This window comes from Equus przewalskii, chromosome 17 (genome assembly GCF_037783145.1).
Source record: "Equus przewalskii isolate Varuska chromosome 17, EquPr2, whole genome shotgun sequence".
Lineage (NCBI taxonomy): Eukaryota > Metazoa > Chordata > Mammalia > Perissodactyla > Equidae > Equus > Equus przewalskii.
The window spans coordinates 77,234,746-77,247,584 of NC_091847.1; the positions used below are offsets into that span (position 1 = coordinate 77,234,746).

A 12,839-nucleotide genomic window follows, 5' to 3' on the forward strand; every position below is an offset into this window, starting at 1 on the left:
TAGCAAATAAAAAACTGAGTAAAAACACAGTGTCGTTCTGTACTAAATTATATCCTATTGTGAGCATTTAATAAATAAAATATATTGATGAAATATTTTACAACAATTGTGTCATGGTAAAATATAAGCAGCTTAGCCTGAGTAAACTTAAGTTTTTCTGTAAAAAAATGACTTTTATTTTTAACATTGTATTTATATTTTAGGCCTTTCCCTTTTTTTTTTTTTTTAAAGATTTTATTTTTTTTTCCTTTTTCTCCCCAGAGCCCCCCGGTACATAGTTGTATATTCTTCGTTGTGGGTCCTTCTAGTTGTGGCATGTGGGATGCTGCCCCAGCGTGGTCTGACGAGCAGTGCCATGTCCACGCCCAGGATTCGAACCTACGAAGCACTGGGCCGCCTGCAGGGGAGCACCCGAACTTAACCACTTGGCCACGGGGCCAGCCCCAGGCCTTTCCCTTTTTTTTTTTTTTTTTTTTTTTTTACAAAAAGCGATTTCAACACTAATAGAAATTATACTAATAGGCTATTTTTATTTTTTTAAATATCCTTTTTTTTGGCGCAGGTTGGCGCCTGAGCTATCATCTGTTGCCAATCTTTATTTCTTTTCTCTTTTTTTCCTTCTTCTTCTCCCTAAAGCCCCCCAGTACGTAGTTGTCTATTCTAGGGTTGTGCCATGTGGGACCCTGCCTCAGCGTGGCCTGATGATCTGTCCCATGTCCGTGCACAGGATCCAAACTGGTGAAACCCTGAGCCACCAAATTGGAGCGCACAAACTTAACCGCTCAGCCATGGGCTGGGCCCTAGGCTATTTTTAAATGTAGCCAGATTAATCACTGGGGCTAATATAATGATTAATTTTTAATCATTATATTAGGCCAAATCTTAGTGGAGAGGGGAAAAATTAGTTTGTTTTAACCCAGGGGTTGGCAAACTTTTTCTGTAAAGGGCCGTCTAGTAAATATTTTAGACTTTGCAGGCCATGAGGTCTCCATTACAACTACCCATCTCTGCTGTGGTAGTGTGAAAATATGTAAGCAAGTAGAATGGCTGTTTTCCAATAAAACTTTATTTATGGAAACTGAAATTTGAATTCTGTACAATTTTCACGTCATGACATTGTTTTTCTTTTGAGGTTTTTAACCACTAAAAAATGTAAACACCACTCAAAACTTTTGGGCTGTAGAAAACAGATGGTGGGCCAGATTTGGTCTACCGGTCATGGTTTGCCAACCGTTGCTTTAGCCTAAAAATGGAGAAAGTCAGTATTAGTCCAAAAAGGAGAAAATTTATCAGTTATGATTAAGAATATGAAAAATGATGTTAAGTCTCTGAGCATTTATATTTTGATTTTTCTAGATATTAGAGCTATATATTTTTGTGTTGTGTTTATATTTTGCAGACTGTTGATATTCATAAAGAGAAAGTTGCAAGAAGAGAAATTGGTATTTTGACTACCAATAAAAACACTTCAAGGACACATAAGATTATTGCTCCAGCTAACCTTGAACGACCAGTTCGTTACATTAGAAAACCTATTGACTATACTATTCTAGATGATATTGGACATGGAGTAAAGGTAAGTATAATTTTTGTCAAGCTTTTTAAAACAATAGCCCATAATGAAACTAACTCTAGAAAATTAAACTTTTATCTTTCCTTTCCTAGAGAACCAAATCTTGGCCCAGTTGTGGTTCTGAAGATTCCTTACTGCTATAACTTTTATCCTTCTTGCTTCTTCTTAGCACTGTGTTCTCAAGTTGTAAACAATCATCTTTGAATGAATTGGATTTACTTATTCAGTTATGATAATACCTCATATATATCTGGTAAATAAGTGTGTGTAATCTTTTTAATCTTTTAATGATTTAATATGATATTAAAATTATTCAGTATGTTATTATTTACCTTATCTCAAAAAATTTATCAGCAAACTTTTGGCATTAGTTTTCAGAAAGAACATATATAAACAAACATGTACTTTGAATTTTTCTAAAATGACTGTATCTTGACATTTTGGGTGAGAATAGTGTAGATAATAGTAATATGTGAATTAATCCTTCCACTGCTTTTGAGTATATAGCCATTATATATTTTGGCTATCTTTTAAAATGTATTTGAGTGCCTGCTATTTATGTAAAGTATCATAATCAAAACTGAGGAGTCTGTAAGTTTCATTTAAATTGGTGCATAAACTTAGGCTGTTCAGGGCTTCAGCTAAATATTAAGTTATTTAAAGTTTGCATCTCATCAGTGATTTGAAAAACAAATGACTTATCAAATGTGACTTTGAAGATATATCTGCTTCTAAGAGAAACTGTATAGTTCATGCAGTTGATTTATATTTAATAGAAGCTGATTTATGTGTAATATATTTAAATATAAATTTAAATAAAAAAATATACCCCACACTAGTATGCCTAGAAGTCAGTTAAATCTAAATTTAGTATAGATCTATGTAAAAGAAAATGTACAGTGTAAATTTTTAAAAAAAATCCTTTTCTTCCTCACAATTTTGGTATAAGCACTATTATCTGAAATTTGATATTTAATTTTATAATTGACACCTACATGCATTTAGATTACTGGACTAATTAGAGCATGTAAAATAGGATGTGTAATTGGATGGATAAGTAATAACTGAAATTTATTCTAACCTGGGAAAATCTTTTGAAGTTTATTCAAGGCTAACAAGTGCTAATAGAAAATTTTAGGGTACTGCCAGAATCTAACGACAAAAAGCATTTAGAATATAAAACATCGTATTTGTGCTTGCCCGATTATGTAATAAAAGGTGATTTCCCCCCACCCCAATTCTTATTTAATCCTCAAGTAAAATGTTACTCTTTTAGGACTCTGTAGTCCTTTTCATTGTTTGGACTTTCAGTGTTCAGGGGTCACTAATTGAAACTTAAGTTTTTGACTAAAGCAATGTCTTATATAATTTCATCAAAAACAAAAAACTCCTGTTCATGACACATTCTGCTTTAACCACTCTTTCTATGATCTACTGAAACATTATTTTTTAATGCTGAATGCTTAACTTGTTTTTTCTTTGTTTTTTTCCTTTCTCTTCACATCCTGAAGTTCCAACTAACCTTTCAATGCTTTTTTCTTACTTCTTTTATTTGCTCCATTTATGCATTAAGTGGTTGCTTAGATTTAAGGTAAGAGATTCCAGGGCTGGATTTCCATTCTTTGTTCTTACATAGAATATTACATATGGGGAGTGAAGAGATATTTGGCATTTGGCCTTTTAAAACCAACCAATAATTACTCTTTTTTATTTTATTTTTGTCATGCAGCTTTGTGGTGTTCATGTTCCATAAGGGCAAATATTTTTGTCTGTTTTGTTCACTACCCTGTGCTGTGTGCCTAGAACAGTGCCTGACACACATTAGGTGTTTGGTAAATATTTGCTGAGTAAATGGTTATTTAGCATTGTTAATATATTTTGTGAAACTGAAATGTAAGTTAGTCTATCATAAAAATGTCATTATGAAATACCATTAGCTGGATCTTTCTAAATGTAGAAATTTTGTTACGGATTGGAGGGCCGACTGATGTGCTTTATTTAACCCTCCCCTGTGTGATAGACTTTTTATTCTGTAAATGGTGTGCTTTGTTAAACACCTTGTGGCCAGTATGTCATTATCTCTTGACTCTTAATCACTATAAAGAAACTGAGAAGCAGAAAATATATAATGTTATGGGTTTTTTTTAAGTTGCAGTATCATGTATTTTGGAAAAAACAATTAGTTGTATTTTTCAAATTTCTATATAAAATGTGTATTTCAGTATAAACTCACTTTAAGTCTTTCAAGCTGAGTATTAATTATATGCAAAACATCAAAAGCTCATGATAGTGTTTAACAGAATACAGGTTAAGAATTAGAGATAATATTTCCTTTTGTTATTTGTTGCAGTAACATTTTAGTGTTTTGGAAGATTACTGGTAAAAGACATTCAAGTGTATTCAAGGAGCCTGTCAAATGGAATGTTACTAAAATTATTTTCACCAAACTGAGCATGCATTTCTTTCTTGTTCTTTTTTTCTTAGCTGAATTTTGTAATTTCTTTTCAAATACATATTCTTTCCATCTAATACCCTGTTTGCCTTGTCCTCAGTGTAGTGAGTGATAACATGAAGAGAAGATGACTGAGACCTGAATCATTGACTAGCTGCTAACCTAGGCCCCCGAGATCTCAGCAGATCCTAGTAGAGAAATGTGACTAGTGGAGCAATGTGACTAGTGGAGCCCAGGCTAATGTATTTTTTGTTTTCTTGATTGGAGTGTTGGCCCCAAGCCCTCGATCTCCATGAGTGAGCATGTGGAATTGAGGGGATTCCTGTCGCATAAAGTAGGTACAACTAGATTGAAAGCAGTCTGTGTGGCTCCCCTGGCTCTTTACCCCTAAAGTGTGTGTTCAGATTTTGGCTATTGCTGTGTTAACCTCCAAAGTGATAGAAGTGCACACAAAGATTAGCTGAGGGAAAACCCCAGAAATGGACCAGTTCTTTTCCCTTAAAGTTTAGACCAGCTTGGCTAAGCTCCTATCCCATGCTCATTTCCTCCAAACATTACTGTGATTCCTTCTTGACCTTCCTGGGTTCAGGATCTTTTCCATGTGGGAGACAGGCCAAAATGAGTGGGAAATGAGAGACTCCTAGACAGTCTAACAGGGAAATCACACTTGGATAAGCATTCCTTTACGTCTTCACTTTTTGCACCACCGAGCTCCGCTCCTGAGTAAGATGGCTCCGTGTAGGTGTTTGTTTTATATCGGAGTGGAGTTGACAGGGTGAGAAGAGTACCCTGAGCTCATCCTCGAAGCCACAATGTGCCAGTGCTCTGTCTTGTCTTTCTTCCTATCCTTTGTATGCCCGTCTTCTCTAAAAACTTGTGGCACATAGTTAATAATTTTGGGTGAACCAAAACAGAGTAGAAAAAAATATTCAGTATATAGTAAATCATTACTCTTTTTATGCTGGTGAAAAAAAGATGAGTGGTTTTAGAAGAGTGATTAATGGAATAATTGATTATATAAAGGTAGAAAATATAGAGTTAAAGAAAACAATGTTACAGTTGGAGGGGACTGCAGATAATAAACTAGTCCAGTGTTTTTCTGCCTGAGCTTCTTGGAGACCTATGGATTGTATCAAGTGCCCTAGAGGTCTCCAGATGTTTGATAGGCTTATCTCCTCTTTGATTTCCTTCTCACCTCTTCATGAGGCTCTGTCTTTGCTTCCGTTGCTGTCAGACTTTTGATGCCTTTCAGACAGACTGTAAACTAAGATCATACTTTGAGACCAGACACATGGGCTTGGACTCAGAAGAGACCTCCATGCTTAAGAGTTGAAATTTTAACATTTTATACAGCATGTTCTGCCGGTGTTTAATGGTTCTTTTCATCTGAAATTTGGGTTAGTTGTTTTTCATTCATTTGACTGAGGAGAACAAGTTGTAGATTTTAATTCAAAAGACCTTTGAAAACAATGTGGTGATATTTTTACAGTAAAAGGCATAAAAAGCTAATGGATAGAATGCCATATCAGAAGTGTTTTTAATATGTGCCTGAGGCCATATGAAAGTGGAATGTACCTTAAACTGTGGTATGCTTTCTCCACTCTTTATTTTAATAATAAAAAGAGTTTTAAGACCATGTTACTGATGTATATATTTGAAATGGATTTTTCTGTTGAAAGTAGTAAAATTGTCACTAAGGAAGCTAAGCTTAAGTACTTTTTAAATAAGTATATTAGTTTAATCAAAAATAGTAAAGACTTCTGTTAAAGTAGTACTTATTTCAGTTGAACAGTGTGCAAGCAGAGTCTAAATAATTAATGAGGAGGAGTTAGGGGTTATTTTACAGCTAAAACAGTAAGAGTATAACACTTTGGACAATTTTGCTTGGGATCTTGAAGATCTGTAACTTAACTGTATGTGAAAAAACGGGCTAGCTTTTTCATTTGAGTGCAGTCTTTAACAAGTGTTTGCCATTCCCTACACTTGGGTGCTCAGTTTCCCCTCACATTTCTAGCTTCAGATGCAGTTGAGGGGTCACTCTGAGGCATTTATTTGACACAACACTTGGAAGAAAAACTCCATAAACAGCAACCCTTGGGAGGTCCATCTGTTTTTGCCTATTAGTTCCAATCTTGAGCCACCAATTCGATTTTGGCAAAAGCCACTTGTCAGAAACTATTTGCAGAATCAAGCAGATTCTTCCGTCAATCAAGTTCGTCCATCTTTCTTCTTCTTTTCTTCTCCTTTCTTTATCTGTCTCTCTCCCCTGCTACTCCTAGTCTCTTACTCCAGATCTCTGAATTAGATTACTGTATTTTAGGACTCTTGGGCACCTTAAGCTTTTTGTCTTTCTAACTCTCTTACTAAAATTTTTCTTCTCTCCTGAATTCGTACTCAAATTCCTGATTTCAGCTCTGCTTCCTCAGAGGATCTCCTGGTCCTTTGCCTGCTAGCCCCCAGAATTGAAGTAGGAGAGGCATAGAGATCTCTAGGAAGCCAAAGAATCCTATACTGGGGAGGACTAACGGGGACAATAGTGGACGTGAAAGGAAGGCCTGGAGGTGCTTGACCGCAGCTTCTTCACGTCCTCGCTACTCCACACCCAGATGCGACCTATACATGCTGCTCGTCTTCTTGGGATGTTTTAATCCTGTTCTTTTTAAATTTGTTAACACTCCAGCCCAGAGTTTTCTCTGTGAAACCTAGCTATTCCTTTTAACACTGATATTTCTTTTTGGGGACTTTCTATATAATTTGTAGACATTCCTTTTTGTTTTAAACATGTGAGTCTTATTTATTCCAGAATATTATAAGTTACTTAAAAACAGAGAAATCATTTTATAGACCTTTGTGTCCCCCAGTGTCCCCGTTATTTTTCACATTCCTTTACCCTTGTACCTAGTAGTTTGGCAGGTGGTAGGTGGTTGATAAATGAGGGCTATACCACAGGTATTATTTTAGGGTGTGTCTGCCACTGTCACGTTGCAGCAGGGCATCCGTCAGTGGGAGGTCTCTTCATAGCAGAAGTGATGTGCTCTACGAACTAGAGGTACCTGGCTGGCCAGCTGTATAAAAAATACTGAGGTTCACAGAGTCCTGGAAAACACTGAAATTTGTAATGAACGTCGTATTATATATCAAGGTTCAAGGAGATACTGAAGTTCCACAAAGGATAGAGCAGGGACAGGGCAGGGAAGGTAGGGTCACAGTAGAAACAATGTTAAGGTGTGACGACTGGCCTGATGGTTGGTGCTGGTTGTAGACATCTCCGAAGCCACTCTTTGATCATAAAGGAACTACTCCTACCTCCAGTATTATCTGCCTTCCTTGGTCACAGACCATTGGGAAAATATTTGTGCTGTGGCCATAAATTAAGCTTCATCACCTAAATGAAATATTTCTTCTGTTTTGAGGATTTCTCTCTGGTAGGGGAAAGGAAGGGACCTCTCCTACTGCTCTTCCTTGTGCCTAATACCTCCTTCATTTAGCTCTCAGTGATGACTTTCCCCTCTATGGAATCAAAACATACCCATGTAATTGAATTATTGTTGCAGCCAGCCACCAAAATTTCATTCCAGTTCCCAAGTAAAACTTTGAGAAGCATCATGAACATTCCCACTCGTCATTCGGGACCATTAACTGCATGTTTATGTGCAGATGATAGTTCTGCTTGTTTGCAATCTTTTTAAGAAGTTTCGTCGGAAGTGCTGTTATGAAGTGGGTGCAGTGTTGCTTCTTTTTCTTTGTCCTGAGTTTGTGCTGCACACACACACGCACTCTCACACACACGCACTCTCTCTCTAGCTAAGTTCCCCGTCACCACACACAGTTTAGTCACGTGTTTGCTACTGTCAGGAAATGTTGTTTCCCTCATAAACTTACCTCAAAAAAGTTTTTAGAACTATGATGGCTGTCCAGTAAGCATTTTTTTCCCAAATTATTTTAGATTTGACATAGAGTTTTTTTTTTAAACTTTAATTACAGTACAGATTCCACCTATGGTAAAGAAATTAAGTTTTGTTTGGCAGTTGCTCCTGTTCTCTTGCCTTTCCCTCAAATTTCATGGCAGTTTTTACACTCTATGTAGCATATTCAGTTTTACTTAGCATAGAAGCCTTTTTTCCCACAAAGGAAAGCTACATTAAAGACATATTGAAAACTCTTTTAGCTTAATATAAAGTACCAGTGAATACAGTATCACTGAATACAGTATCAGTGAAGTATAAAATTATACATTATTTGGACATTCTACAGGAACTCTGGTTTTTTCAAGTGGTTTAATTTACTCATCCAAATCCCACTAACCAAATACAATTTTTTGATGACTCTACAGATCATAAAATGTCTCAAGTGTTACATATAGAAGTACCCACCAGATTGTAGTTTATAGATTGTTTATTTTGTATTATTTTGGGGGTAGATTAGAAGGCTTATAGATGATACTGCAATTTAAACAAAAACACCTTACATATCAAAACCTTAAACAAATCAAAGTTGGAAAGCTATTTTCAAGTATTTTAGCTCTTCCATGTATAGAATAAACGTCTCTTTTACTCTTGTTCTGTCTCTGCTCCTTCTCCGTCCTGTTTCTAGCAGGTGGATGTAGTTTAGTGTTTGCTTCACCCACTTCCTCCTCGTCACTCAAAGTAACTTTGGGTTTTATGTTGTTTAAGGTTGAGCTTAAAGGACTTTGGTTACTACTTTAAAAAAATCTTCTGGTATTGTAAATTAAGATTTACAGTTTTAAAAACTATTGGTTATTTGTCATATGACTCCTAAAATTTTCCCCAAATGTGGATTAATTTTTTTAAAACTTCTGGCATTTCCATTTTTAGTTATGATTAGCATACCCTCTGTTTATTAATGAGGGGGAGAGCAAGGACGAGTTAATCTTTATTCTTACTTGATAGCCAGTTTGTTTTGTTTTTATTGTTTAAAAGCAACAGCAAAAGGATTACAGATAAATGCTTCACTTTAAAAATACTGACATTTCAAAGGTATCATTTGTCATTAAAGATTGTTTTAACATCACACACAACTTGTTCACTGGGCTATTCATTTGAAGAGTTTGTTTCTTGATATATTATTTCTTGCCTATTCAGATAACTAGTAATATTTTAGAATTTTTAAAAATTCTGTTTGTCAGATTTAATTTTAACAGCCTCAGTACTTGGTATACATTTATGATTTGTTTACTTAAAATTTATATTTTGCAGTTACAGTTATAAATATATTCTGATGTCAGTGGTGTAATGTCTTGCAGTTTCATTTTACAAGTATAATTTAGATACTCTAGAACTTTTCTTATTAGAAAAGTTGATTCTTTTTTGAAGTGTTTGGCAATCCAAAATATTAGGGGCTTAAAAAATAGGGGCAGATATGCTATGGTGAGCATTAACTCTAACTCACCGGTAATCTCAAGCAACTTGAGATTGCATTTGAACTATGTTTGTGAATGACTTCCCTTAGCTCCTTGAGATATCCAGATTTCTAGGGCTTTCTGTGTAAGTGCTAACATGCTCCTTTGGTAGCATCCATTGTTCCCAGTTTACCCAACTTTCCCACACTTGCATTTTCAGTTGGGGATAGAGTAGTGAGGAGTCACGGTGGAGCTCTGAGGCCTTAGAACTGACTATTTTACGTCTTTCCCATGCCTGAATAATCTCCATGTTGGGCCTGAATGGGTCTCACTCCCACTGGAACTAGGACATTGCTAGTGGCCCCTGTGCTGCTCCCAGCTGAATGGGATACCTCAGCCCTAACTTTCTGCTTCAGATGTTTAGGCACATGCCTCAACTTCTGGCAGTTTTCAGGTAGGTGATTCCTTCGTAAGAGAACATTAAAGAAGTCTGAATTGTATGGCCAATCCATCATTTAAAAACCTAAATTTTTCTCTGTATATCATACAATTTAACTTTATTTAATATTCTCTGGTTAAAATGGATCAGAACTATAGTTGTATATTTTATTTGGGAAACGTGTATTTTGTTTTTTATGATATATTTGCTATCTAAAAAACAAGGAATTGCTTAAAGGCGTTATTGTTTCTGATTGAGTTACTCTTTATTAAAACTAAGCTTTTTATGGTTATCCTATTTAATTGCAATTGATTGTAGTTTTAAGCAGTCTAACCAGTGATCTGTTGGTGTGATGGCCTAATGGCAAATAAAGTCTTTGCATACAAGTTTATGATCATTTGAAAATCTCATGTTAGGAAGAGTCCTTTGAGTACAACTGTAGAATAATAGTAGACTAGAAATTGCATATGAAATGCATGGCCTCTGATTGTTTTTCCTATTTAAACCTTCCCCTCCTTTGTTAAATAGTATTATTTCCCAAAAGTGCCACTTTGTTTCACTGCATGCAAGTTAAGTTTTCCTCACAATTTTTTAGGTGAGTACCCAGAACATGAAGATGGGCGGGCTGCCGCGTACCACACCTCCGGCCCAGAAGCCCCCCAGCCCTCCCCTGTCGGGGAAAGGGGCACTTGGGTGAGTGTGGAACTGAGCGAGGGTTGGAACCATTTCGGGTGGTGCTGCGTGAAAAACGCTACATGGATTTAAACTAATTTTTAATGTTTGAAAAGAGAAGATTTTCTTTCTAGGATTATTTTTTTGTGTGTGTCATTTTTCCTTTTCCTGGGAAACATCTTTAGACTTTAAAAAGATTTCATGCAGAAATTATTTTTCTAAAGAATTTTAAATTTTAGGTAAAATTCTAGCCCAAGTTCATGATTTATTTTAAGTTGCACTCTAATTTCCATTTTCAGAAAACTTCCAGAGTCTTTCATATTACAGTTGACTGTTCTCATTCAGGCTATTCTTCTGAAGAACACTGTGTAGATTATAAAGTTCTGTTTATCTTGTGTTGTTATGAGAACATTGAGCTTTCATTCAGTCTACAGAATTGGGCTCCAGCTTTGACTTTTGGCAGAAATGGTCAATTAATGGAAAGGCTTGACTTTTTTCCTCCTAAAGCATCATAATTTAAACACTTGGTGTACTGTGATTCAGGTTGGCGGTCAGTGGGCACAATGCAGCCCCGAAGCTGGATGGCTGAAACTCTGCCTCAGCTCTGCTCCAGCTCTGCGCTCTTGCATACTCAGCCTCTTAGCGTTTCAGTTTTTTCATCTGTAAAAGGGGGTAATATTTGTCCTCTATCAACTTTTCAGAGTCACTGTACAACAAATTGGAGTTTTAAAAAATGTACAAGACATAGACAAAATGCTGTGACAACCATTGGCTTTATGATACATGCTTAAACGTTTTTAATTGACAATCTAGTTTTTGGCCCCCTCACCAAAAACAACAACAAAAAAACCTAATCAAGCCTGGGGATCAGGACAGGACAAAGACCAGTTGGGATATAAAGGAGGATAATGTTGGAAGAGGAATTACAGTTAGGACAGTTGGAAACCAAAGAATAAAAATCAGTTCCAGCCAGGAATAAGATGATTTTATTTCAGGTGGGCAAAAAACAGTCTGCTTAGATTAGAGAGGAAAGAATCTAGTATAAAATAGGAGTTAAACTTCAGGGTAGAATGTAGATGACATGGTAGGGTGTAGCTGTGCAGGGGTAAGAGTAGAGTCAGATCACGAGGAAATATTTGTTTCATTTTCCTGTGGGATATCTACATTTATATCATGTATAGTGCCTAACAGGTTTTGTTAGGTTTTGAATCAAGATTGTTAGCAAGATAACCCACTGTAGTCTTATAAAATAAAATTTTCTGTTAGTCTCAAATTTTGAAGATTTACTCATATACTGGCATTTGTTTTTCTTGTGCGTTAGCAAGGGTTCTGCAGGATCCTTGGTGACCAGAGTCACCGCGCACCACAAGTTGGTTGATGGTCACAGCCTGGCCTTTTCACATGTCTTTGCCTAGCCAACATGTTTTGTTCCTCTGCCCCTTGTTTTTTACCTTGTCTTTATCACTGCTTTCATTGTAGAGTTCTCAATCAGCAAAGGGTTTTTTCTTGGATGAAGCAGAACATTTTTATTGTCTGGAAGTCAGATATTTAGAAATTAATCAGTTTCCTGTCTTAGGTTATTTTATAGTTCCATTGTAATTTCAGAGATGCCTGAACTTCTTTTTGGTATTTTATGTCCAAGGTTCTACATTCCTTTTTCTTCCTTTGACCCAATACCTTGTCTAGTGCCCCTTATTTATTTTTAATTATTAATGTATATATGTATTTATGCAGGGAGATTTTGAGGGTGGTAGAATGGACTGGGTCATTGCAAAGTGATGCCATCCAAAATCAATGAGCCAAAACTTGAGTAGTCCAGGAGAGCAATGTTTGAAGGATCCTTGGGAGCTTTTTGGGAAGGGAATTACTAAGAAATACATAAGTCAAGGGAGCAACATCATTTCCGGAAAGAAAGCTGTTTAATTTTCACATCTTGAGATCCCAATTTTTATTTTTTTGAAGACCAGAATCTCATCTACAAAATGTTAGTTTCACGTCAGTTGAGTATTTATCGTTGTCATAAAGAATTTGGAAACTTAGAGATGAGAATAATTTAATAATCACTAATGTTCTAGTGTGCATCCTACTTCCTGTCATAGTTCCTTTCTTACTCTTCTCATTTTCTTCCTTTAAAAGGAAATTTTGAGGAAAAATAGGGAAATATGTTAATAAATCCAGTCTGTTTTGTACTTGACAGTTCAAAGTACATAAGGTAGACCTCGGTGGTCTTTTTTTCTTCCTCTCCCTTTTAAATGTTGAACTCTGAGGAGGGTAAAAGGTAAGAGAGATCGAGGTGAAACTTGGAGGAGAATGTGAGGTGAGAATGGAAGGAGATGAGATTAAA

At 36.0% G+C, this 12,839-nt stretch overlaps 1 protein-coding gene across 45 annotated transcripts in view; it reads left to right on the forward strand.

Annotated features, from left to right (window-relative positions):
• ABI2 (abl interactor 2) overlaps nt 1-12,839 on the forward strand; it is a 128,054-nt gene that overhangs the window by 68,731 nt on the left and 46,484 nt on the right. For 25 of the 45 annotated variants that reach the window (XM_070580837.1, XM_070580807.1, XM_070580813.1 and 22 more), the window contains exons 3-4: nt 1,400-1,576; nt 10,419-10,516. In XM_070580837.1, coding sequence (XP_070436938.1) covers nt 1,400-1,576; nt 10,419-10,516 — 275 coding nt within the window. Of the gene's footprint in view, nt 1-1,399; nt 1,577-3,146; nt 3,165-10,418; nt 10,517-12,839 lie in introns of all 45 variants that reach the window. The other 20 variants (XM_070580826.1, XM_070580815.1, XM_070580805.1 and 17 more) reach the window with 1 other exon arrangement.